Here is a 24,311-nt window from a genome sequence, read left to right as displayed (position 1 = left end):
TTGCATGTCTTGTATTTTCCTCAAAATCCATAGTGTTTGGTCTTACACCTTTTACAGATGGCAGATGGGTACTTCTCCTTCTGTTCGATAATTAAACCATTCTGTCAAATAATTCTGTCTGCCAATCTCCAATTCTATAAATATTGGCTCAGTGTTGGTGATATTTGATTCCTAATGAGGGACCAACGTGAGATTTGATTTTCTGTTACCATTGTGATTTGCTGCTGAATGTCTTTGTATTTATGACTGTGTTCAATCTGTCTGTATGTGTGTCCGCAGCTCCTGTGGTGAGAGAGAGGACTGGTTTCACACACTCAGTCGGGCCATAGCAGATCATGCCGCTGGCCTAAACACATTCAGCTGCTCCAGCGAGGTGAGATCACCGTGATGATGCCCCTGCGGCAAACTGTAACCACGGCTACACTCTGCCTTTCCTTCTTTTTCAAATGTGAACATTAAGATGGATGAAGCTTAATCCATTCAAGCTCTCACAACATATGTGTATGGACTTGTCATATCACCATGATGTTCCCCATGTTGTGTGAGGTCCTGTGGGATTCACTGGAGGCTTGTTCCGTTGCAGTAAAGCTGGATCCAAACGCACAACATGACATTAGGATTGCAACAAAAGGGGGTCTTTACAGTGTGAACTTACATACAAGAACAATGACAGACCTGAGACCTGAGACCTGAACAAACACAAGGACTTAAATGCACAGGGAAACTAAACAGGGGAAACAGATGATTGGACAAAAGCAAGGGGCAAGTGAAAGCACAAAGCAGACAATCAGGCTAATGAACGAGAATCAGGTGAGGGGCGGAGACAGAGACACAAGAAATAGAAGCAGACAGAGACAGGGAAAACAAAATGATGTGACTATATAAACAAAAGCAGATGGCAACCAAGGGAGTAAATGAAATAGCACATGGCCATGTAAACAAGAGATCCTAAGGCTGGGATCCCAAGACCCAGAGCTGTGAAACTAAGAAGATGAAAACCCCAAAACTGTGACAGCTCCTGTGTGTTCCTCCTCCAGGCTCGGGAGAAGCTGTGGATGTCCCTGGGGGAGGCGGCTCCCATCCTGGTGCCTGTGTCACAGGTGTTGATGTGCATGAACTGCACCTCGGACTTCAGCCTCACTCTCAGGAGGCACCACTGCAACGCCTGCGGGAAGGTGAGGGGGGGAACAGCCAATCGGTCATGTCTGTCTGTCTGTCTCTGTCTGTCTGTCTGTCTGTCTGTCTGTCTGTCTGTCTGTCTGCCTCTGTCTTTCTGTCTGTCTCTCTCTTTCTCTTGCTCCCTTCATATCTCCTATTTTATCCTCTCTAAGCCTGACCTAACTTGTTTGTTTCTCTGTCTCTCAACACAGGTGGTGTGCCGCTCGTGCTCCCGAAACAGATACCCTCTCAAGTACCTCAAAGACCGGATGGCCAAAGTGTGTGACCACTGCTATGCTGAGTTACGCAAACGAGGTAGAGAACCCAGCCTTCGGATCAACTTCTTCACTCATTACTTGCAATCACAAACACACACACACACGATACATTAATGATGTACACAACAGCTACTGTAAAATGAATAGTTACATGTATGCAGAGACCGTTAAGCTGTTTGTAGTTGTATATTAGGTATACAAAATGTAATAATGTTTGTTTACTGACTCCTGAAAAGAATCATTTCATGACACGTTGTGCCTCTTCACAATCTACACGTGTTTAGTGGTGTTGTTGGTGTGTACCAACAGGTGGCGCCCTTCCGCGTGCCAGCCTTGGGAATGCCAGCCCCCGGCCTAACAGAGCCAGCAGACCCCTCTCTGCCGTGTTCCAGAGCTTCCAGCCCCCCAGTCTGTGGAGGAACAGGAAGAGCATCTCACCCCTCGCACAGGTGACCCACTCTCTCTCTCTCTCTCTCTCTCTTACTCTCCCTCTGTCAGTCTGTTTCTCATTTTCCCTTTCCCTCTCAATTTGTATTACTCCCTCCATATCTTTTACTTTTTTTTTTACCTAAATTGTTTGTACATTTCTCTTCTTTGCCGTCTCTTGTCCTATAATGCGCGCTTTCTTCTCTCGTCTACCTCTCCGTCCTCCTTCTTCCTCACTCATGCATGGTCATGGTTTCTTCCTCTCCTTCTACTTCTGTCTTGTCTCTCCTCTGTGTTGGGATCTTATGTCAGTATTTCAGAGACCCAGCTTACACTGAGCTGCCATGCAGGACTGACACAGCTGTGTGTGTGTGTGTGTGTGTGTGTGTGTGTTGTGCTGTGTGTTTGTGTGTGTGTGTGAGTGTGTTGTGCTGTGTGTGTGTGTGTTTGTTCGTGTGTGCGTGTGTGTGTTGCGCTGTGTGTGTGTGTGTGTGTGTGCGTGTTGTGCTGTCTGTGTGTGTGTGTGTGTGTGTGTGTGAGTGTGTTGTGCTGTGTGTGTGTTTGTTCGTGTGTGCGTTGCGCTGTGTGTGTGTGTGTGTGTGTGTGTGCGTGTTGTGCTGTCTCTGTGTGTGTGTGTGTGTGTGTGTGTGTGTGTGTGTGATGTCTCCTAGGTGTCTGTGGGTGCTGAGGGCTCCACCATGACCGGCAGCCTGCAGCGGTGCAAGAAGAGCAAGAGGAAGTGGAAGAGGCTGTGGTTCCTCCTTAAAGACAAGGTGCTCTACACCTTCAAAGCCCGCGAGGTGAGGGGGCAGAGAGTCTCCCACACCAGCCCCGGAGCATCCACAAATCTCCGTCACCACCTTCACATTTCACCCTCTCACTGATGCAACATAAGCCCCCTCAGGCTACACGTGTATTCATGTCCTACGTGGCCTGAGAAGCATAGTTTTGTAGGAGTGCAGATTTAGCAAGTTTTTTTCTGCTCAGTTTTTCCACTTAGGTAGCAATATTTCTGCTTCATTTTTTCTCTGTCATTTCAAAGCATACTATCATCTGGGACTCCCTGTGCTCTCTCCCTCTCTTTGTGTCTGTGTGTGTCTATGTATATTCAGTTCCTGCATGCTTTATGCAAGCGGCATGGTGTAGCCATGTAATTCATTAAATATGTACCCAAGGACGGAAGCACTTGTGAAAATGATACAAAATAGTGTCGTCCTCATTTACCTGTACAATGGCACAGGCACTAAAATAATACAAGTCAGTTTACCAAAGGCAAAAATGAATCCCTTTCTCTCTAGCATTAATAAGCATTTCAGATTGTCTTGAATATTTACCTCGCCTGAATTTTACACGTTAAACAGATTATCATCTGACTTGTTATGCTTTTTTGTTACGTCCTCCTCCATGTCGGCTCATGTGTCTCCTCAGGATAAAGTGGCTGCGGAGAGTCTTCCCCTGCAGGGCTTCACCGTGAAGCTGTCCGAGCCCTCCGAGGGGGGTGAGGCCTCCAGCGTGTTCCAGCTCTACCACAAGAAGACCCTCTACTACACCTTTATAGCAGACGACCAGCACACAGCCAGGAGGTCTGCACCCTGTTGCCGTACTTTACCCACAATCCTCAGCAACATGTACTACATCCCTGTGCTCAGTAGAATTCTGTTCAATATGATGAGGATTCAGTGATCATAGAGATGTTTTGCCTCAGCACTGGTGTATGCATCACACATTATTCACAGTGCTTCATCATACCCTTCAGCTGTAGGTCATAGGTATATTTCCCAGGGCACATAGTGCTGAATGTACAGATTCCACCACAGTGAAAGCTCCTGGGAATAAACATCAGCTAAGTGACATTGGTCAGCTACGTGACTACAGGCAATCAACTACACTTGACTGATATTCAGACACTGTACTTCTGAAGTTTGGTATTAAGTGACATAGACATATTGAGTTGTGAGTAAAGTCTAGAGGAGAAAAGAGGATACAGGAATAGGAGAGTGGGCGCCCTTCCCAGAGTGAAGTTGTTCCCACGGGGGGAGGGGGGGGGGGGGTCTGTGCCTTTCATGGTGAAAACAGAGCGCCTAATGCCTTACGCAGATGTGCATATGTCATCAAGACACAAGACCATACGTTGCTGTGACGCTCCCAGCATGACAAAGGCATCCCAACAGAGCCTTTGCTTGATGTTTTCAAGGAGCCTGATTAATGAACTGAAGATGACCTGTAAGTCTTTTTTTTTCTCCCCCCCCCCCCCCCCCGTGTAACAGATGGGTGAATGCCATGGAGGAGGCCACCGTTTTGTAGCATTCGTCCACTTCGAGACAGCCTGGACCCTCATTCGCTCCAATATTTACCACCCTTCAGACAAACCTGCTAGTGAACATGTACTACATAACATTGACTGGATGTTACTTCATGCAAGAGGATCGACCACACTGCCCTGGGAAAAAGGTGGGCCCAGTTAGCATGTCCACTGAGACATGCGCAAGGCCATACTTCTACATGCTGTGAGTGTGTTTTGGGATCTCTACACTGCCACCCTCAATCTGTGCCCAAGCATGGCCTGTCTGTGCCATCTCTGTATATACATTTGCCAATGGAGAATCATATGGACAATGCTGAGGATTTTTTGCTTTTTATGCCCTTTTGAAAACAGGACAGCTCATTGACAGTACGTCCATATGCACCGGACTGTACATTTCTATTTTGTTTCTACTCAACCGTATTTAGTAGCTTAACGTACCGAAACCTTAAGGGAAATGGAGGCTAAAATGACCCATTTGTTTATTCACCTGAATGATATTATTTCAAAGCAAGGGCTTAAAGAGTGAGATATTTCACCACAAATCGAGGACCCAATTGGCGGTAAGACCTCACTACCTACAGCCTGTAATAGATAGTTTCCCACACTAATAGTTTCAGTGCTTCTCTTTAGCTCCAAACACTTGCACTGATCATTGCTTCATAAACACAAAAGAAAAAGGTGAAACTAAAGGACTGGACACCCTCGGCACATCTCAGTTTAATGCATTACTTCTGCTCTGCCTCTTCGGGACGACCCCTCTTTAAAATCATAGCACTAATTAATTGTTAGGTTGAGTGAAAGGCTAACAATATTGGCATATCATTAGTAAATTAAATCATTCAAATCACTGACAATAAGACTGCTCCATAAAGTCTCTCAGTATTATTGTGCTCAGATCCTCTGCTGAAGGAGCCCATCTCTGCAGAGAAAATGACAAATTAATATCCTCTCGTCACTCTTTCATCCTCTGTCCTTGGAGTTTGAAGCACGTTCGTGCCATTCAGAATGAAATATCTGCAATGAATCCTTATTCACTGATTCCCATTCCACTCATCCTTGGACTTTACGACTCATTTTTTTTTGTATGTCATTTTATGTTCTTAGACCTTCTCTTACACTTCAGCCTACCATTACAGATTTGATGTATCGTGGACATAAAGTTATGTGCAGCCTATCAGATTTAAGATTTGTGACACTGGGACCTCTTAATGAAACCACTTAACCTATGGGCCACCACTATCTTGTACTATTGTACTGAAGTTAGTGAACCTGGCGGACCCAAGGGATATCAGTATATACCGGTTAGAACATAGCATTAGCATAGCATAAGTGTTACAGTGATCTCAGATTTATACCAAAAGAAAATGATGTATATACATATATTGACATGGGTTGTTTCTTTTATATAGAGGGTATATGGTAAACTCAAGGATATTTTATGTACATTGTAACATGAATAATTTTTTTTGAAATTATTGACAGCACATGCAAAATTAGTCTCTGGCACCCAATGACACACTAAAGATCTTAGGTTAGTGTGTGTATGTTCAGTGCTTGTAATGATACAGTTTGGAGTGCTACTGATCATTCATGTGTAGTCATCTACATAGAAATTTGCAGGGAAAGTGGGAGACATTATCTAAGTGTAAGTCAATGATCTAAGTATATGTAAAGATGTATTTCGCTGTGAAAACATAGCCATCACATATTTTATCTGATATAGAGATCCATTGAGCAGTTTAGCATCTAAATGCCTTTGATAACATTTCACCACAAAGACATTAGAGTTCCATTTCAATTTCTTTGATAACATGCTGTGGTCATGTGACGCACACACACACACCAATAGAGGGGTCCATGTTCACTGAAGCTTTACCACCATTTTGTGAGTGGTGTTCAGAATGTTTCAGATAATTGCATGCCTCCACAAATGTTCCCTGACCTTGCAATAGAGGTCTGATCTTCAGTTGGTAACAGAGGAAGTATATTTTAATCTTTTCAGATTCTGCATTTTTGGACATACTGTAACTTGCATGTTATTAATTCATACCTGAATTTCTTAAACACAACTAACCTCCAGGTAGATCACTAAAAAAAATCTATCATAGAGATGCCTTTATTTTGTATTTTCACTGTATCAGACTGTACTGTATTTGCTTATCTTGTGTATCCTGGGCTCTGTCAGTGAAAATGACTATCTAGATTATACACCATGATGAATGTAATATCAAAATCAGAGTTGTTGTACATATTCAGTGTTATATTAAGACACTTATTTTAGAGGCTGCTGCATTCAATACTGTACTTTTAATGGCTGCCCAAGTGTCTGCGTAAACTGAGCCTTTTCTGGACAGCCTCCTGAAACTGCTAATGTGCCCATTGAACGATCTCTATTAACTCCTCTGCTACTGTTTTTAAGTTCTTTTGCACTTCAGTGTGACCGGTTTATAGTTCATTGCATTTGTCCAACAATCCAAACCAACTGCAGTTTTGTATCCGACATTCGAAAAAAGCACAGTTGAAATACACACGGTTAAGTGTTCTTTCTCTTTTTCAAGGCAGATTATCTTTTTCATCAGTGTTGTATTACATTGTTTTATCGAAAGGCCTGGCATCTAGACTACTGGACCATCTAGACTACTGGAAGTGTAAATGTCTTTGTATATACATGAGTTGAAAATGCATTGTCTTTTGCTTTATTTGCACTGATCAAGAAAACAGCCAACAAAAAAATTACTATATGTAACAGCATGTTACAGTATGTAGGCATTTTTACTTCGGTAATCACATTTTTATGGCGTTGCAGTATTTTCTACTTGCTACTGGGTTTGATTCTGAAACTCATTTGTATGTTTTGTGCAATGGAAATGAACGGTGGGCAGATGCTGAATTGGGACTTACTGTTCAGGTAAATAAAGTAAAAGAAACTGCCTGTTACGAAATAAGGACTGGTCATTTGAATCCACACACCTGTGATCTCCCCATGTTCGTTCCTGTTTATGAGGACATCTAAATCCATCTCTTCTCTACTATCCAGGGTCCTGACAGGACAAACTCCTGCAAATGATTGCTATTTCTGTGGGCCACTGAACCCACATCATTTTTGTGCTCTCTGATTACGTCCAGTAGAGGGCAGCACCTAATAATACAATACTGTGCTAGAGGTTCAGGGCATTGATATTTCTCTCTCTCTCTCTCTCTCTCTCAGATTCCCTCTGTAATTCAATTCTATTTTGTACGATTAATATAGGTGAAGTGAAACAGAATGGCCATCTTGATGACATAATACAGACTGATGAGATATTTTATGAGCAAAGCTATTACAGAACATGTTTCATAATGGTTTAAAATGGGTCATCGGGGAACATAGGATTTAAAGTCATTATCCAGTGATTGTGGAAGGAGTTCCTGAAATCTAATATTTAACTCCATTGTATGACAGGACCACATTATTTCTCTGGTATCTCAGTTCTTTCTATCGGTCTTTCTTTTGCCGAAGAACCCCTTGATAAGATTGGACTGAGGGCTTGTAATATGATATATCAGAGATACGATAATTAGTATTATCAAAGACTTCCAGCCAACTGCCGTACTGAGTTGAGCAAAGTAGCACATGGTATGAATAATTGAAAAGCAAAAAATAAAAGCACAAAACATTTTGGCCTATTTCTTTTCATCCACTAAAATATTAATGACCACGAGATAAGAAGAACAGTGAGTGCCTGGGCTGCCTGCGGTAGCCAGCCAGAAAAACACAACCTGTTCCAGCAGAGGCCTCAGGCCAGGTCCCCTGGATCCAACTCTCCAGGCACTTCACACAGAGGAGCTTGCCTTCTTCCAGGTCAGAGAGGATTGGGTGAGGAGGGGAACATTTGACATGGAGAGAAAATAAAACCCGGAAGACTGAGGGGAAAGTTAGAGGTGCTGAGACACAAAGAAGATTAGTGATGCAGAGGTTTGCTGAGGACATCAATCACATGGAGGTCAGGAATGGACATTTAAATGTTTACATATATAAGGTTTTAAACAGTTTATTCTGTACATATGTCAGTGAATTTAACCAAATTACATTGCTTTGCATCTTAAGTCTCAAACACTGACTTTCAAGAAGGTGCCAAAAAAAGACGGAAATTGAAAGTCAAGAAAAGGAAGCTGAGGCCTGATAGAAAAAGGGAGAAATTGGGCTGGACTAGTTGCAACACTCCCAGGAGTTTCATTGACCCAATATTGGGAAACACCAGAAATGATTGCAGAGACAAAGGGAACAAAGATGTGTGTGTGTGTGTGTGTGTGTGTTCCTTAACCTAAAGATACTGCTTGGTCCTCTCTTACATCGTGCTGTCAGTACATACTCATATGAAATAGATGACCTGTATGGTCTATGTGTCTGTCTAAAAAAAAAGCTAAAAAATAAGTAACAGTCCGACTGCAAATGTCCATATTAATGCTGCATTATATAGACAAGGGATATAATTAAACCAGACCTTATCTTCCTAAAGTAGATTGAGCAAAACTTTACTGAATCAAAAAAGTTGTATTAGTCAGATGGTGAATGTCAGAAACAGAGAACAATGGTAAAAGATGAATTCAGTGAGCATCACAACTTCAGACATCATCACGTCCTTGTACAGATGACAGTGACAGTAGAACTGTTGCAGTCATTTTCACACTTTCACAAATCTGAATACCATGTGCCCTTATACAAAACACTTGACACATTCAGCATATCAGACTTTGTGAACTAAACTGTGGATACTGTTGCATTGCTTTGAAAGAAAATGCATTCAATGACCACTTCCACTGACCACTGAAATTCATGAGTACCTGCCGCGGTCAATGTTCACCACCAGCACAACTCTGTACAACCACATCAAATTTAGCAGACATTTAGATACTCTGTTCAAAACAGTTTACTTCGAAACCAGACAAGATTTAGATAACTGTAAATGGAAGTAATGCCGTATTTTGATAGACAAATTAAACTATACACTTGAAATAAGTCAAATTTTTCTGATTTTGGTAGAAAATGTATTTAGTTTTTTGTTTAGTTTAGTTTGTTTGCAGCCTTGTGACCAACTATACAAAAGTGGTAATACAGCATTTGCATTGAAATGTGCATGTATGTAAACTAAAATATAGATGCAGTTGTCGCTGATCCAAAATTGCAATGTACTTTTACCCAAAGTGACTTACAATGGCATCTTTTATTGCCCAGGAATTTAACCTGAGTCAGCTGCTTGTTAGGCAGGAACACTAACTGATGCTATTTACCACACTCAATAGTGGTATCTACAGCATTGGAAAAGGCAAACCAACAGAGTTTGTTCTTGACGTTCTGGTGGCTGCTTATCTTGAAATATTTGAGAACTTTTTCCCAAAGACTTACTGTAAATCAAGGGAGAATATTGTAGTAAACGTGAAGATCATACAAATTTGGAGGACACCATGCATCAGCATTAGGGCTACTGGAGACATTTAATGGTAGCATGTTGTGTTGTTTCACTTACTGAACTGAAAAGCATCTACACACTTTGTCCCACAGAAATTTCAGCATGAAACATACAGCAGCATTTCAGATTTAATTTGTCTGGTATTCTAGCATATACTGTAAAGAGATGTCATACTTTTCCCGTTTTTTTTTTTTTGCAAAAATACAGGATACTGCAGAAACATAATATATGCTTTTTTTTAGTGCTTCAAAGTTTTTGGGTTCTTTTTAGTTCATTGTATTTTGAGAGCCACAGTAGTCTTGCTGGGTGACACTACTGTGCTATAGTTCTGGCTGCATGAGTCAGTTTTGGATGAAGCATGAAGTGCATTTTGCATGAAATAAAACATATCTGATGTGCTCCGCTGTGCGTTTGTAAAGCACATTGTGTGAACAGTAAGGAGTGGACATGGTGTTGAGACAAGCCTGAAAATGATTGTAAAAACCTGTAACACAATTAGGCACAGCCATAAACTAAGACATAATCCACAAATGGGAAACAGCCAACCTGAGAAAACCAGCAAGTTAAACAAAAACACACACGAGGGATTGACTGTTGTTATCACAATTCATGCATTGAAACTCTGATACCATCAATGATATCCATTTACCATTCCTTTAACAATAGTACTCTGCACAAGTGGAAATTGTTATTGACCCTACACTTCAACCAATTAGAGTTGTCAAAATAAGTGGTAACTATACTGAAATGTCATAGGTGAACCCAAAAAGGGTGACTGAAGACTGTAGCATGAGCTGTAAGGGGGAGCCCCACAGCTCTACCTAGAAAGCCAGACTACGCCACCCTGGGAATTTCACCCAGAGGAGTTTAAACTAAAGGCCGAATTAGTCATACCATCCTTGGAAACATACACGGGTTGAAACACACCACGCAAGAGTTGTGAATCCCATAATCATCTGTTTATTAGAGAAAAACCTACACACTAAAAACAAAATGATCAAGTATGTTTGCCAAGGAAGAGGCAGACCCAGAGAGACTTGAGACAGACTAGTCCAAAGTAGAACATTTGTATTACCATAAGTTTCTTTAAAATGAGGGTCCAAACACTACTGGAAAACAGTCTAGAGATGGGAATGACTCAACGTGAATGAAAACAAAAGCTATAGCAGGCAGGGGTTTACCTTTGGGGGAGGCAGGCTAAAACTGAGAGATGTACTCCAGGGCTCACACGAACCTTGCAGGAATAAGCACACACACACACACAAACACACGAAAGGTGGTCAGAGTGACGCTTCAAGCATTAGTGATAAGCTATTAGCATGCACTGAAAAAAAAACAGGCGACCCCAGCAATAGGTCAAATAATTCACAAACACACACAACACAATGACAGGACGTCACCATTGCCCATAGGCAAGTTGGCAGTCTTCCTCTCACAGGATACCTGCAGGGTAAATAAAAGTGCAAGTAAACTACACATACAAAAACGGCACATGTACTAGCCTTTACACTAAACGTAAACCAACACAGAGAAAAGTAAACAAAAAGAAAATAAGCAAACAGAAGAACAAATTAAGCAAGACAAACACAAACCATTAGGCTATATAACTAAGGAAACTATTAGGCTACGTAGCAAAAATAGCAAAAATAAAACACCAAAACGGAACCAAAACAAACTCGCCAAGACGAGACAAAAGTTCATGTGGGGAATCCAGCCCTCCACTAGGCCGAGTGACGTCTGCAGAACACAAATGATAATTGAAAAAGCACTCAACGTCAGATGTCAGTAAAAAGTTCAAACTGGATATCCATGGTACTCCGAAGACACTGGCCACTTCTGGAACGTGAGTAGTCCTCACTACAAAACAAAACAAAAATACTCGGTATAGATACAAGTTGGAGGACGAGGGCAGCTTAACCATACAAACGGAGCATACCTGAGACTAGCACAAACAGGGGGAGTACTCGATATCAGCGAAGGGGGAGAAGACCGCAAGCCAAGGCTTCAATACAGGAGGAGGTAAGGGCACAATGGAATTTTTAAAATCCAACGCGACTAACTAGATGCAAAAACCTACTGAGGGCGAAACAGGAGACCACACTGCACGGCCAGGCAAACTCATACCCACACCCAGCGCCCACTAATTAGTGATATAATTGATTAGGTGGAGTCGAATCCAACTCACTCTCACTGTATGTCAGCAACTTTACTGGAGTACAGTGTGCATGAGATAGAGCAAGTGATGAGAGCTGTAGTGCAACTGGTTAAGCTGCTGCTGTCCTTGACTGCAATAGTGATGCCCAGCCAGGTTTCTCTGCTGAGCATCTCTAATTCAGAAACAGAGTGGAGAGTCTCTGTGTAAGATCAAAGGGATGGAGCTGAGTGTGACACTGAACTTCACCAAACCAGAGCCGCACAAAATGGAAGGTGATATGTTGAAATATGCAGAAGTCAAATGTATAGCATGAGAGAGAGAAAGAGAGAGAGAGGGTGTTGACAGCTGTGAACCAGAGTGGCTGCCAGGGAGACTAAAGTGTTGATTCTGCAGAGGGAAACTGCCGCACAAGCTAGAGAGCTAAAATCAGCAGACAAGAGACAAGCGCCCACTGAGACTGACAGGGAGCATGGGGGAAAAAAAGGACATCTAACCATGCCACTGAGTCTTGGACAGAAAACATTCAGCAAAATAAGTAGTTGCTGCCAGAAGTGGCAGACAGAAATGCAGTAACTAAAACTGAAGGAGGGGATCTGAACAAAGAAAAACAAGTATATGGACAGGCAAACTGCAGAATGACGGGTTACAGTTTGAAAGCTGAAAGGACTCTATAACTTAAGATTGCCTGCCATGAACCATATTGAGCTCATGGTCAGTGTTAAAGACAGGCCAGAGGGTCTCATAGTTGCGACAGGTAGGTAGTAATGGTTACCTCACCTACTTTAACAGTAGTCAATTGAGAGTTGGGCGTTGGATATGTAGCTAATATGAAAAACCCCCAGAGCCAGAATCCTATTGGGAATCATAACACCCTCACCACACCTTCAGGGCCTTTCTTTTATCTTCCGTGACAGGAAAACCACAATTTCCATAATGGGGTAATTGCTGTGGTGAGGAACTCAACATTAAGGTGGTAATTAAATGAAATGGTGTGCCCCATGATTAACACATGCTGTGCATGAGGTAACACAATAATGTTGAGGAGTTGTCTGTGAGAATATTGAATATTACTAAATTTGTTAAGGTAAACAGCTGTGGACAAATAGCACCATATTTGGTGTCCACTTCCATGACATTTAATAAAAAAAATTCTGAAACATTTTGTTCATCAGTTTCATTTGTGTGTCCATTTCATCAGTATTCAAAAACAACTATAACACAAAATGGAGAAAGGAAAATGTTTCCAACAATTCCTCCATGACAATGGTACATTTAGTTACAGAGAAAGGTAATAGAAAAATATCCCTAGGGGTAGGATGCCCCTGGACTCCCTACAGATGATATCTACAGATGATATCTGGGCCAAGGCCTTCACATCCTTGCAATGCCCTGGTTGTAAGAAATCAAATGGAAAGCTTATCCTTTATCAAGAGTTGAGACGAACAAGAATAACGAGGAGTGAGACCAGTTTAATCATGAAGCAGTCATTATATCATAACACATACTGTGAGTTAATGTTTCACAAAAGCGGCATATGATAAGCTACTGTCTATACACAAAATGTGGAACTCAAGTCAATGCCATAAATGGATACCACTGACACAGACAAGAAGGAGTGTGGTTATAGAACATGAAAGTCTGGCTTGAGATCCACCAGATTCACTTGTGGACCTCAGAATGTAAACAATGTATTCATTATTTTATCAAGGCTTTTGGCTTCAGATGTAATCATCTATATGTCACACCACTACTACGTTTCTTATTGTATATTAAAACAGCACATTTGCACTCAGATAAAAAAAATAGTGAGCTGCCCCCCCCCCCCCCCCCCCCCCCCCCCCCCACCTCTCTCTCTCATTGGATCTCTCTCTTTCTATCTCTTTCTCTGTGCCTCTCTGTCTTTCTCCCCCATATTTCTGTCAGCCTGTTCTAACTCAGGAAGGAGGCAGAGCCCTTTCTACTATCAGTACACATCCATGAGGTCATTAGCCCTATCGAGACATTCTTCAAGAGAGCCCAGTCTTTTTTTCCACAGAGAGCACAACAATGAGGTCTGCTCCATTTCTACTGGGGGAGAAGAGGGTGTGTATTCAAGTGCTTGCAAACAAAACAGGTGCTATCAATGGCCTGCGGTCTCTGGGGTCAGTTCAAACAATACAGCTGACTTCTGAGGTTTCACTTGTCCTTACAGCCGTACTCTGTGGAGTTCCAAAAGAGGGAATCTAGACAGTGGCTCATGACTTTAAGGTGTAAATGTTATGCACATGGTAAAGACATTTCCATACATATTTCATACTAATATGAACACACTAATATATAATTTCTAATGTCACATTTGTGTATATGTTTCTTCCCAAGGTGTCAAATATTTGTCTGTAATTTAATTATACTGGTTAGCAATGTTTATTGCCTTATACACATTCAGTATATGTTTAATGTAGTTTAAATTGACTGTATTATTCCTACAGGTATATATATAATATCATATTCCACTAACTGGCAGAAAATGGCAATGAAATACACACCAGTAAAACACATAACACCTTTGTGCTTGCAGTATACCATCAACACAAATCTTAAAAATGGTTTTAACATGTTTTCAAACATGTTTTCTGCTTGTACACCAGTTTGAGGACAAGATGATGTTAATGACATTCTTATGCACTGCATCATCTCTCTCATATGTGCAACTAAGAATTGTTCTAGCTGTTGGACACTGTTTCTATGACGAGGAAGATGGATACCGTAGATTACATGAGATGTAAATATTTACTGAATACTCCCAGACTGTTGTTAGGAATTCCCCAGAGTCAGAGTTAGGTTACATGCATGAAATATCACGGACTAACAAGACAAACTAGCTATCATGAGAGCCTTAACTTACCAACAGATGTCTGAGGATGTTTCAAGCCTGTCTTCTAACAAAGAAAATCAAAGAAAAGTGATGCAATGCTGTTGAGTCCAAGCCTAAAGTATTTTTTTTTAGTTAGTTAGCCCTCAGTTAGTTAGCCCTGAGTTACATTTAGTTTGTCCATATAATCTTATAGGGTCCCTTTAAAATATGAGAACATCTTGTGGCCTTGTTTCAGAAGATTATATGTTTAGTGTTAGATAGTATTTCTGAGTAATCTTACACAGAAGTTATCTTCTTCCCTAAAGGTAATCCTTATATTCGCAGGAACTAGGGCACAGAATCATACAGCACACAACTGATATTGTTTATCATAAAATAGCCATTTGGAAATCCCCATTGGGATACACTGTGTTCTACAATAGTTAAACATTTTCCCACCCTCACCACTGTATCCCTCCATTAGTATCTTGTGCTTACAATTCACAACATTTTAGACCTATTAACTAGCTTGTAAAATGTCAGTGTAACCAATGACTGGGTGTCATGGGTTGAAATGGAATTAACTGTCTACATTTCAGCTTAGCACTTGAAAAGTAAACTGAACCATTACAATAATGTTTTGTCAAAATATAGGCAAATGCAGCTGTTAATTGCTGCCAAGTATATCCAAAAAGCAATAAGACATTGCGGTATAAATCCAGGACATACTATGACTAAGACACTTCAGCAGCCTTCTTGAATTCTACAGGAAGTATTTGGCATTAATTGGACCCTAGTTTTACAGGGAAGATGCTGAATATATACATGTGGCATTGAAGCATGAACTGTTCTGCCATATTAAGTTAATTTTCAGTGAAACAGCAAAAGTATTTGTTGAGACTTAAATTACTTTGAGCAATGAAGCAAAGAGTTAATGTCAGTGGAATCTCAAAATGATCTATGAAATTATCTAAGGTTGACATTGTGTAAACATTTGCATGGGAAGCATGAGAATCTTACTTGAAAATTTAGATTGCATGTTTTGCTGAAAGAGGTCAAAGGAACTCTTCTGAACCAAACATGTTCTAATGATTTGACAATGACGTGACATGATTCAGTATCTGTCATGTTCACTTAACTAGTTAAAAAACATTTACTGACAACTGTCAGAGACCAGTGCTTTAGCGCATATGTACCTCCCAGTCCTTTGTATGTGAAATCTACTATAGCTTATCACACACACTCACATTGAAGGGACTGGACCTCACCTGAGGTGACCCACTTTAACCAAGAAAGAACAATGAGACTGTGGAGACCCAGAACAGGCTGGGAAAACAGAGAGGCAGTGTGTTGCACATGGCAGTCGTACGCCGGCTGAAAGATGAATTTTTGTCCTTTTTTGGGTGTTTTTGCTCTTTCCTCCCTCTCTCAGTTCCTTTCATTACTCACTAGGATGTTTGCCCTGGCACCAGAGGGACGACAGCCCCTGGGCAATGCCCACGAAGACGTCTCGTCACTCTTCCCCAAGGGCTGGTACAACTGCCCACTGTCCACTTCCCCCGATCCAGGAGACAGACATGATGCATGACTCTGAAAACACAGTAGCCGGATGAGCCCAGCTTCTGCAAATGACTCCACAACATCTGAATTTCACCCACAGACCGTCCATTTCATGGTTTGTTTTAAAGAATCTCAATACAAGACTGGCAGAAGCAGGGTGAGGCAGCATTTCATTTGTTTCCACGCGTAATGACGCAATGATAAAGCTGTGTATTTATGGCTACAAAGGTGACTCATTGGGTCATTTTTACACAACACTGATAACAAGATAAGAGCATTTCAGGGCAAAGACAATAAAAGATGGCAGGGACTACGTTTCATGTTCAAAGGAACAAGGGATGGATAAACTGCTCCGCCATAGTGTTGGAAAAAAAAGATAAAAGGAATAGAGGAATGAAAGTGTTGCAAGAGAGGAAAGGGTGAGACATCTGTTCAGAAAAAGAACTTCACAACAGAAGTGAGAGAGGAAGGAAAATGTGCCCCCAAACTAACCCACTGAGTTCAAATGGTTTAGCAGAAGGGAACACAACACCTACAGAAAAAGCAGAGAGGGGGAAGAGGAGACAAAAAAAAGAAGACAGAAGAGCCGCCCACATGGTAAAAGATGAGAGCCGTGACCAAGAAAGAAAAGAGCTCGAGAAGAGCAAGTAATGGAGTCCTGTTACACATGCCAAACTCTGGACCCATCCTGGAGAGAAGTCTATTGCTTTCGAATATTCACCTGTTTCTAAAATTAGCAACACAGACTTTCATGCTGTTCCCCTGTTCTTATAGTAGAGAGGTGGGACAGTGTGTGAGTAATAGACATGTGACTGGGCTCCCGGGCTCTGGCAGGCGGGCTGAAGGTCTGCGTCAGTGGGTGGGTGGGTCCTGGAGATTGCTGAACCATGCCTTTTCGAAACAAGGAAGGTGGAACAACTATTAGGTCACCACAGGATTCCCCCTAAGCTTTGGTTTCGGTTAAGTGATAAATTAATGTGTTTAGGTTCCCACTGATAGGACTGTGTGTGTGTGTGTGTGTGTGTGTGTGTGTGTGTGTGTGTCTGTCTGTGTGTGGGTGTGTCTGTCTGTGTGTGTGTGTGTGGGGGGGGGTTCTGCAGTGTATTTTGTGTGGGACTGGAAAGAAGAAATCATTAATAAAAACACACATATATACACACACATGCACACAACACACACTTCAGTCCACCACTATAATTGGCCTGTCATGAAATGTCTTTAGCTATTAACAACCTCTCCAGTTGGTAATTCTACAAAACAATAATGTCTTTGTAAATTAGGTTATTCTGATCTTCAGCCACGGAATATCAAAATCGGTTTATCTCTCTCGCTTTCTCTCTATCCAAGTGTGTAGCCTACCTGGCCGACGTCACCAGCCTATTGCATTGACAACCCTGGCAGAGCGTTGAGTTGACTAGCCTACTTCCTCATATACGCTGCACATTCCCGAGTACAACAGACGTAACTAGGCACTGGAAAGCAAGAGGTAGAGAAACACGAACCGACCCACTGGTGTGAACGGAGGTGAGTTCATATTTGAGTTACTTTTATGTGTCTAGCGTGGTCTTAAACCCGCTCGAATACGACAAGACAAACTTCGTGAACAGAAGTGATACTGGGATTTCAATGACACTTTTCAACCGAAAACAGCTTACCTGAAGAGAGAACAAAGTCAGGTTTCAATTATCTCTTGGCTCATTTAACTACTTGGAGTCTTCTGAAGGTTATCATCTCTTAGTTGCAGCTACTGTATCCTTGTTAGACTGCAAGTTCCTCTAAATACCTTAGCATAGCAGTTCCCTCGACTTTTGTATTCTTATAATTACTGTGCGCTTTGTCGGTAGCAGGGGTAACGTTCCGTCAAGTTTTTAGGATCCAAGTTGCAAGGATAAAGGAAGGTTTAAGCAACTTATTGCTTGTGTGGGCGGAAGACTTAAACTACACACGAGAACACGAATGTATCTATCTTCTCATTTTCTAAGCAGGGATACAGTCTTTGTGACGTTACGTAAGCCATGTTTTGTGAAACAATGCTGGTTAGTCAACAGTCTTGTTATGTTTTCAGACCTATGATGACCTATATTGAAGTCTTGCGAACAATTCGATTTTGGTGTAGTGAAAGGGAACCGTAGAGTAAGGAGACTGGTGCTTATAAATCCAACGACGAGCCCGTCTGCGCTCCCGCGGGTTTTCTTTTGGACGGATACAGAAAGTACTTAAATGTGTCACATGATGAAGGCTAAAAAGTTCTTGTACAGAACAATTGCCATTCCTTACTCGAGTGCATACGCTCTTCGCTAACCTACAACACGGTGGGTTCACCCAAAGGGATTTTTTGGGGGGCATTTTGTGAGACAATTGATCTGATTGATCCACAGCCTACATTTATCAATTGTAGTGAAACTCATTTGAAGATGAAAGAACACATTTCGTGCGAACTGAGTTGACAAAATAGTTACATGCATAAAGGCCATTCACTGATGCTGCCGGTTTATTAGCATGGTACGACAGACTTACTCGCTAAACAGGATGTCTTCCTGAACATATTGATTTATCTAATTACTTTAATTTGTATTGCCATTGCATTTCCTGGATCTACAAGCGTTTGAGCAAACAATTGCCTAAAGCTTGACTGTTTTAAGACCTTGCCAAACACGCTTTTCTGCTGACATACTGAATTTGGAACTCGATAACGTGAAGAAGTAGGCCTAAGCATGAATAATAAGAACTATGAACGAGCAAGACAGGTGCTTTTGAATAACTTTAAACACCAACCCTGTGTTTACTATATAGCCTACGTTGACGTTTTGGGGAAGTGGTATTTATCTGCCATGTTCCAAAGATGCCTTACAAGTGATTTTTGATGGATGAAAACTAATATTTATTTTTGCTAAGTAGTTCAGACTGAATACCATATAGGCTACCATATTCACATGCATTATCCCAAATATATTTCAATGTTACCATGTTCCCCAGGGCTTCTTAAAGTAGTGTTTATTTTGTGATAATGCCACAATGTTCTTACTGACCTGCTGTGGGTTGTATACAATTGTGGCGTGTCCTTTTCGCCCATGAAAGAGTTTATCCTCATTCGGGTAGTATAAAAATGATCCTAGCCTTGTTCTCTTGTCTATTGAAGAGCAAAGACAAGAACTTGCCAACTTTTTGAAAAGGTTTTTTACCATTTACCATTTACCATTTTTTACCACTTGCCATTTAAAGGCCACTAAGTTCAAACTGTGAGGTCACCTATCTTTTCTTAATGTTCACAGTTGGGAATTGGTCTTCAACCAATATTTGTGTAGGCTCACAGTTCAAGGCTTTGCAGTCAGGGCCAAGCAGTCAAGTGTGAATCATGTCACATTGAGGAGCTATGCTCTTGACACTGTCAGAACAACAAACAGATGTGTGTGTGTGTGTGTTTTGTTATTGAAGTGCTTGCCTGCATCTACATGAAGCATGGAGTAATGATTTTAATATTTGTAAGCTGTTGAATCGTTTGTAAATCATAATATGTTAACACCCTCGGTCTGCTGTAAAGAGTTGTGTAAACTGATCACTGAACATGACATGTCACTCCTTCACCCCGATGACTTCATGTCTTAGAACCTGACTCTCCATTCTCTATATTTGGAAAAGATCAGAATAGTGTGAGTCATTGTCTGGCTTGGCCAACCACATAACTTCTTCTTAACTTTGTGTGTGCATACAACCTCTCTCTCTCTCTCTCTCTCTCTCTCTCTCTCTCTCTCTTTCTCTTGTTGTCATGCTCTTGCTCTCCGTCTTTCTCTCTCTGTGTCTCACACTCTATCTCTCTGCTGCCTTTCCTCTCCATCTGTCCTTCCTTCCAATCTATGTCTGCTGTCTGCCATGTCCCTCTTTTTGTTTCCCTTCCCTGAGACACACAGACATCCCCAAATACACAAACATCTTTCGGAACATCCCATACCCCTATGGTGTACATTGCAGTCGGGTATAATTAATGAATCTGCCTCTCTCTCGCTGACAGTACTAGCTGTTTAGACATTCACACTCAACATGGTAAAGTATGTTCCCCCTGGAAGGCACGCTGAGGTAAATGTTCTCGGCCCACAACAAGTTCGCCCATTCAATTATTCATGTCCCCAGTGACAGGGCAGCAAGATGGGTGGCATGGGAGCATTTCACGCAGCCTGTCTCTCTCTCTGTCCTCACATTTCTTAAGTATTCAAGTGACACATGGACACCAGGAGCTATGGACAGGGTTTTTCAGCGAGCTAATCTTATTGGTCACACGCAAGCACACACATAATGACACGCTAGGACACCTGCGGTTCCCAGGCCAGGCCAGACATTGCGCTGTGTGTGGGAGGGCAACAGCAGCTTCGGACAGCTCCTGTTGATAAAGCCCTTTGTGAACTGTGAGTGAAGCAGAAATGGACACCAGCCTTAATGCACTGTCCACAGGGGCATGCTCAGTTTCACCTCTAGGGATGCATGCCAGCAAATGCAAACACATTCAGATTGTCACACACACACAGGCAGTGTGACACATAAGCAGATACAAGCACAATCTATGCTTCTGCCCAAAGCAGAGAAACAGGATTTGGAGGTTTTAGCGTCTGCAGCAGCTGCATCTTTGAATGCATTACAGGTCAGCCCTTCTATGCTATGAGAAAACCTTTTAAAGAGGAATGAAGATTTCCATGATGATTTGACTCTGTGTGTGTGTGTGTGTGTGTGTGTGTGTGTGTGTGTGTGTGTGTGTGTGTGTGTGTGTGTGTGTGTGTGTGTGTGTGTGTGTGTTTGAGAAAGAGAGAGATGACAGGGAGGGGTGGACGTTGAGTGAAGAGAGAAAAGGGTGTCAATGAGTGGACCCCAGCTCTGTGCCCAGGGCAGGGTATAGTCAGATCAATGGCAGGCTGAAATGAACGTCACATGGAAACCACTCTCTCCTGACCTTGGAAACAGTGGTGTCTGCTTTTTAGTCTCCACCACTCTCTCTCTCTCAAACGTATATTCTCCCTCTGTCCTGTCTTTTTTTATTTTTCCTCCCCATCCATGTTTCCCTTTCTTTCTTCCACAACTTTTCACCTATAGTCCTTGGGAAACGGAGTGTTGAAAGGAGTCGACTGCGTGAGCTTTTCAGTTTGTGTACAGTTTCTGTGTCCCTTCATGTGTGGACTTAGTTTTGGCAGTTTCCCTCCTCTGCTACTACTTGTAGTGTATGTGTGTGTGTGTGTGTGTGTGTGTGTGTGTGTGTGTGTGTGCACGCACGCGCGCGCGCTGTGTGTGTGTGTGTGCTCTGTAAGTGTGGTCAGTTGACTGGCTGGTTGTTAAAAGGTGAGGCATTAACCTCAGTTGGTGGTGAGGAATGAAAGCTTTCAGTAGTGCGGTGCAATCCCCTCAGAGGCTCATTAAACAGACCTCTGCTCCGCCAGTGGAGACTCCCTGCCTCACCCTCAAGGTTATTACTGTTTAATTAACACGCCTTTCCACTGTGTGTGTGTGTGTGTGTGTGTGTGTGTGTGTGTGTGTGTGTGTGTGTGTGTGTGTGTGTGTGTGAGACCACATTCAGGGGCGTCTTGATTTCATTAGCCAAGACGACCTTCTCTCCAAAGACACACATACACACTTTCAGTTTGACAACACAACGGCAGAGTTGACTAACAACAGACTACCAAACTTGCGTAACTGAGTGACAGAGGCTAACCTTTCTCTCTGCTGGTAATTTTTTATTGTATTTATGGTCTCTCCTTTGCGTGGTATGCTCCGCCTGAGTTCAATGAGTAATGACACGTTGACCCTAAACTCATACCAGTTGGTCAGCGACTGTCATGATGCAGCAGGAGAAGTTTCCATGGCTTGTAGCACTTACATGTAAATATCGTGGCTCAGACAGTCGGTGCGGTTAATTGCACCCTGCCACGCCCTGTATCTTTGGTTGCAGACACCTCTGCAGTCAATCCCGTCGCTGAAACCGACCAAGGAGAAATGGCCGCCCATCAGTGGTGTGTGTGTGTGTGTGAGCATGTGTCTGTGTGTGTGTACCCCTTCTACCTCATGCTAAATCACACACACAGAGACACATGCTCACATACACACACACAAACACACACATGCTCACACACACACACACACACACAAACACACACACACACATGCTCACACACACAGACAGCGCTTGTTCCTCTCGTTATTGTGCTGCGGAGTGTGTTTACATAGCTGTAATTGCTGTGACTGAGGGACCGGCTGTGTGCTGTAGAAGCCTCCGTTGTTCTGTAGGAGCTGTGGAGGGTGGCTGCCCAACTCTCTCTCTGGCCCTGCTCGGGTTACATACACACACACACACGCACCACACACACACACTTTCTTATGCTCACACACTGGCCCTTTGAATGAACACCTAACCTTCTCCCATGACAAAGCTCAGATAGAGAAACTTATTCCCAGGCCTTCTATTACGCTTCTGACTGAAAAACGGAAAACTCCCTCAGACGGCACTGCATTTCAGTGATTGCTCAACGATGCATGCGGGAATTGCATTTCTAAACAATTATTGCTTATATGGAAAATAAGAAAATGACCTTGATGTCTTGATGCCAACTGAATGTGTACTGTACTGTAGCTTCATCCATACCAGCGAGATGTATGCAGTAGTACACCTTCACAAACGCACACACACACATATATACACACACAAACTGAAAGAGAAGCAATAACAGTCTTGGTTCACTGACAGGCCCTGCAAAAACCATTGCTCATTTCACAGAGCAGCTTATTAAAGTTTATTAGCTCTGGCAGCAAGTTATATATGTTTGCTTGTGAGTGTGTGTGTGTGTGTGTGTGTGTGTGTCTTTGTGTGTGTGTGTGTGTGTTTGTGTCTTTGTGCTTGTGTTGGCCTTGTATGTGGGCACACAAACCACAAATCTGTCTATCTATTTACCCATACCCTGTTACGCTCTGAATTATGAAACGCCTAAACATAGTGCACATTACAGCTGACCAGGCCTGTGCCACACCTGAAAGACTGGTTAGATGTGTGTCGGCACAAACACACTTACCAAAAACACTCTGGATGTTAAGTGCCATCTTGAAACTGCTTGCTTGCTTCTGTAACACAACACTTCACAGATTGACCTCTTAACCTCCGATGACTGTTGCTTTGGAGGAACCCTCTCAGTTCTCATCTGTAAAGGACCCTTTGGTGGGTCAAAGAACCCTCTGTCTTGATGAGAGGGTGTGGAAAAAAAATGATTTACAAAATCTAACTTGTCAAGCAAACGCTTTCTGTAAGACTGAGCACTTCCCCTTTCCTTGACTGTGAAAGGGACAACTGTGATGTAACCCTGCATTGGTAAGGAACAGTAAAGCATATGTCCCCCTACTCTGCCTGCAGCAGCTTTTGAACTTTGGTGTGCTTATCTGTGTGTTGTCTTTGACCCTGCTGTCATTGTCAACTCTGTCATTGTCATTGTGAGGAGTGCCTACAGGGGCTGACCAACTGGCTGGTCCTGTTGGGGCAGGCCTGGGTGCTTCTCAGAAGTGACGTGTAATTGCAGGCTGGAAAATTGGTGTACCATAGTGTCATAACAAAAGACCTAACGAGGGACCAGGTTTTCAGAACACTGCCTCGTTGGCTGCATACTTCACATTCTTGGTGTCTGTGGTGACAGCTCACAGGAGCCTTCTTTTCAGATAATACATTAGCATTGATCTTTCCTTCCCAGAACTTTTTTTCTTCTTTTGCCTCAGGATTGAAAAAAAAATCCCCATATTGCTGAGTAACAGGTTTTCACGATGAGTTCATGCTCTTTTGACTTCACGGAACAAGATTTTCAGCTGAAATAGTAAGGACAAGTTGTTGAAACTGGCTGTCTACTTTCCATTGTCACAGCATTATCCACACTGGTCTGAGATTTGTCACAGTCGTATGGCTCCATGTAATTAATTGTCTTATTTTGTGGCACTTTAATGGAGACACAGAGTTCATCCAGACATATAAAATTGCCCACTGTATTCCTGAACCCACCTCCCTCCTTCCCATACGCTCTTATTTTCTTTCTCTCCATCCACTCCCTAGTCGCATGTGCTCATTTTTTCCACTCTCTCAAGGGAAACAATTTTTTTTCTATAATAATATACCTCTCTCTCTCTCTCTGTGTGA

The 24,311-nt window shown here is 42.3% G+C and overlaps 2 protein-coding genes and 1 long non-coding RNA gene across 9 annotated transcripts in view; 2 read left to right on the top strand and 1 right to left on the bottom strand.

Annotated features, from left to right (window-relative positions):
- The window catches only part of fgd5a (FYVE, RhoGEF and PH domain containing 5a), a 52,625-nt gene extending 45,516 nt beyond the window's left edge, over positions 1-7,109 (top strand). For 5 of the 6 annotated variants that reach the window (XM_031567460.2, XM_031567457.2, XM_031567458.2 and 2 more), the window contains 7 exons: positions 280-373; positions 1,038-1,175; positions 1,371-1,473; positions 1,746-1,885; positions 2,534-2,662; positions 3,291-3,445; positions 4,130-7,109. In XM_031567460.2, coding sequence (XP_031423320.1) covers positions 280-373; positions 1,038-1,175; positions 1,371-1,473; positions 1,746-1,885; positions 2,534-2,662; positions 3,291-3,445; positions 4,130-4,166 — 796 coding nt within the window. In that variant the 3' untranslated portion in view covers positions 4,167-7,109. The remainder of the gene's footprint in view (positions 1-279; positions 374-1,037; positions 1,176-1,370; positions 1,474-1,745; positions 1,886-2,533; positions 2,663-3,290; positions 3,446-4,129) is intronic. The other variant, XM_031567456.2, reaches the window with a different exon arrangement.
- A 4,260-nt stretch (positions 7,110-11,369) lies between these two features.
- Positions 11,370-24,311, top strand: part of prkcdb (protein kinase C, delta b) — a 27,507-nt gene continuing 14,565 nt past the window's right edge. Inside the window, exon 1 of one of the 2 annotated variants that reach the window (XM_031567455.2) lies at positions 11,370-11,460. The gene's annotated coding sequence lies outside the window, so the exon portion shown is untranslated. Of the gene's footprint in view, positions 11,461-17,468; positions 17,690-24,311 lie in introns of those variants that run through there. The other variant, XM_012841070.3, reaches the window with a different exon arrangement.
- Positions 16,037-17,086, bottom strand: LOC116220495. The gene is made up of 2 exons (XR_006152407.1): positions 16,887-17,086; positions 16,037-16,195 (listed from the first exon to the last, which is right to left on the bottom strand). It is a non-coding gene; the product is annotated as an uncharacterized LOC116220495 (long non-coding RNA).

The sequence above is a fragment of the Clupea harengus genome, chromosome 5 (genome assembly GCF_900700415.2).
Source record: "Clupea harengus chromosome 5, Ch_v2.0.2, whole genome shotgun sequence".
Taxonomy (NCBI): Eukaryota; Metazoa; Chordata; class Actinopteri; order Clupeiformes; family Clupeidae; genus Clupea; species Clupea harengus.
Note: the sequence above shows the minus strand (reverse complement) of the source record. Positions and strands in the feature narration are given on the sequence as shown.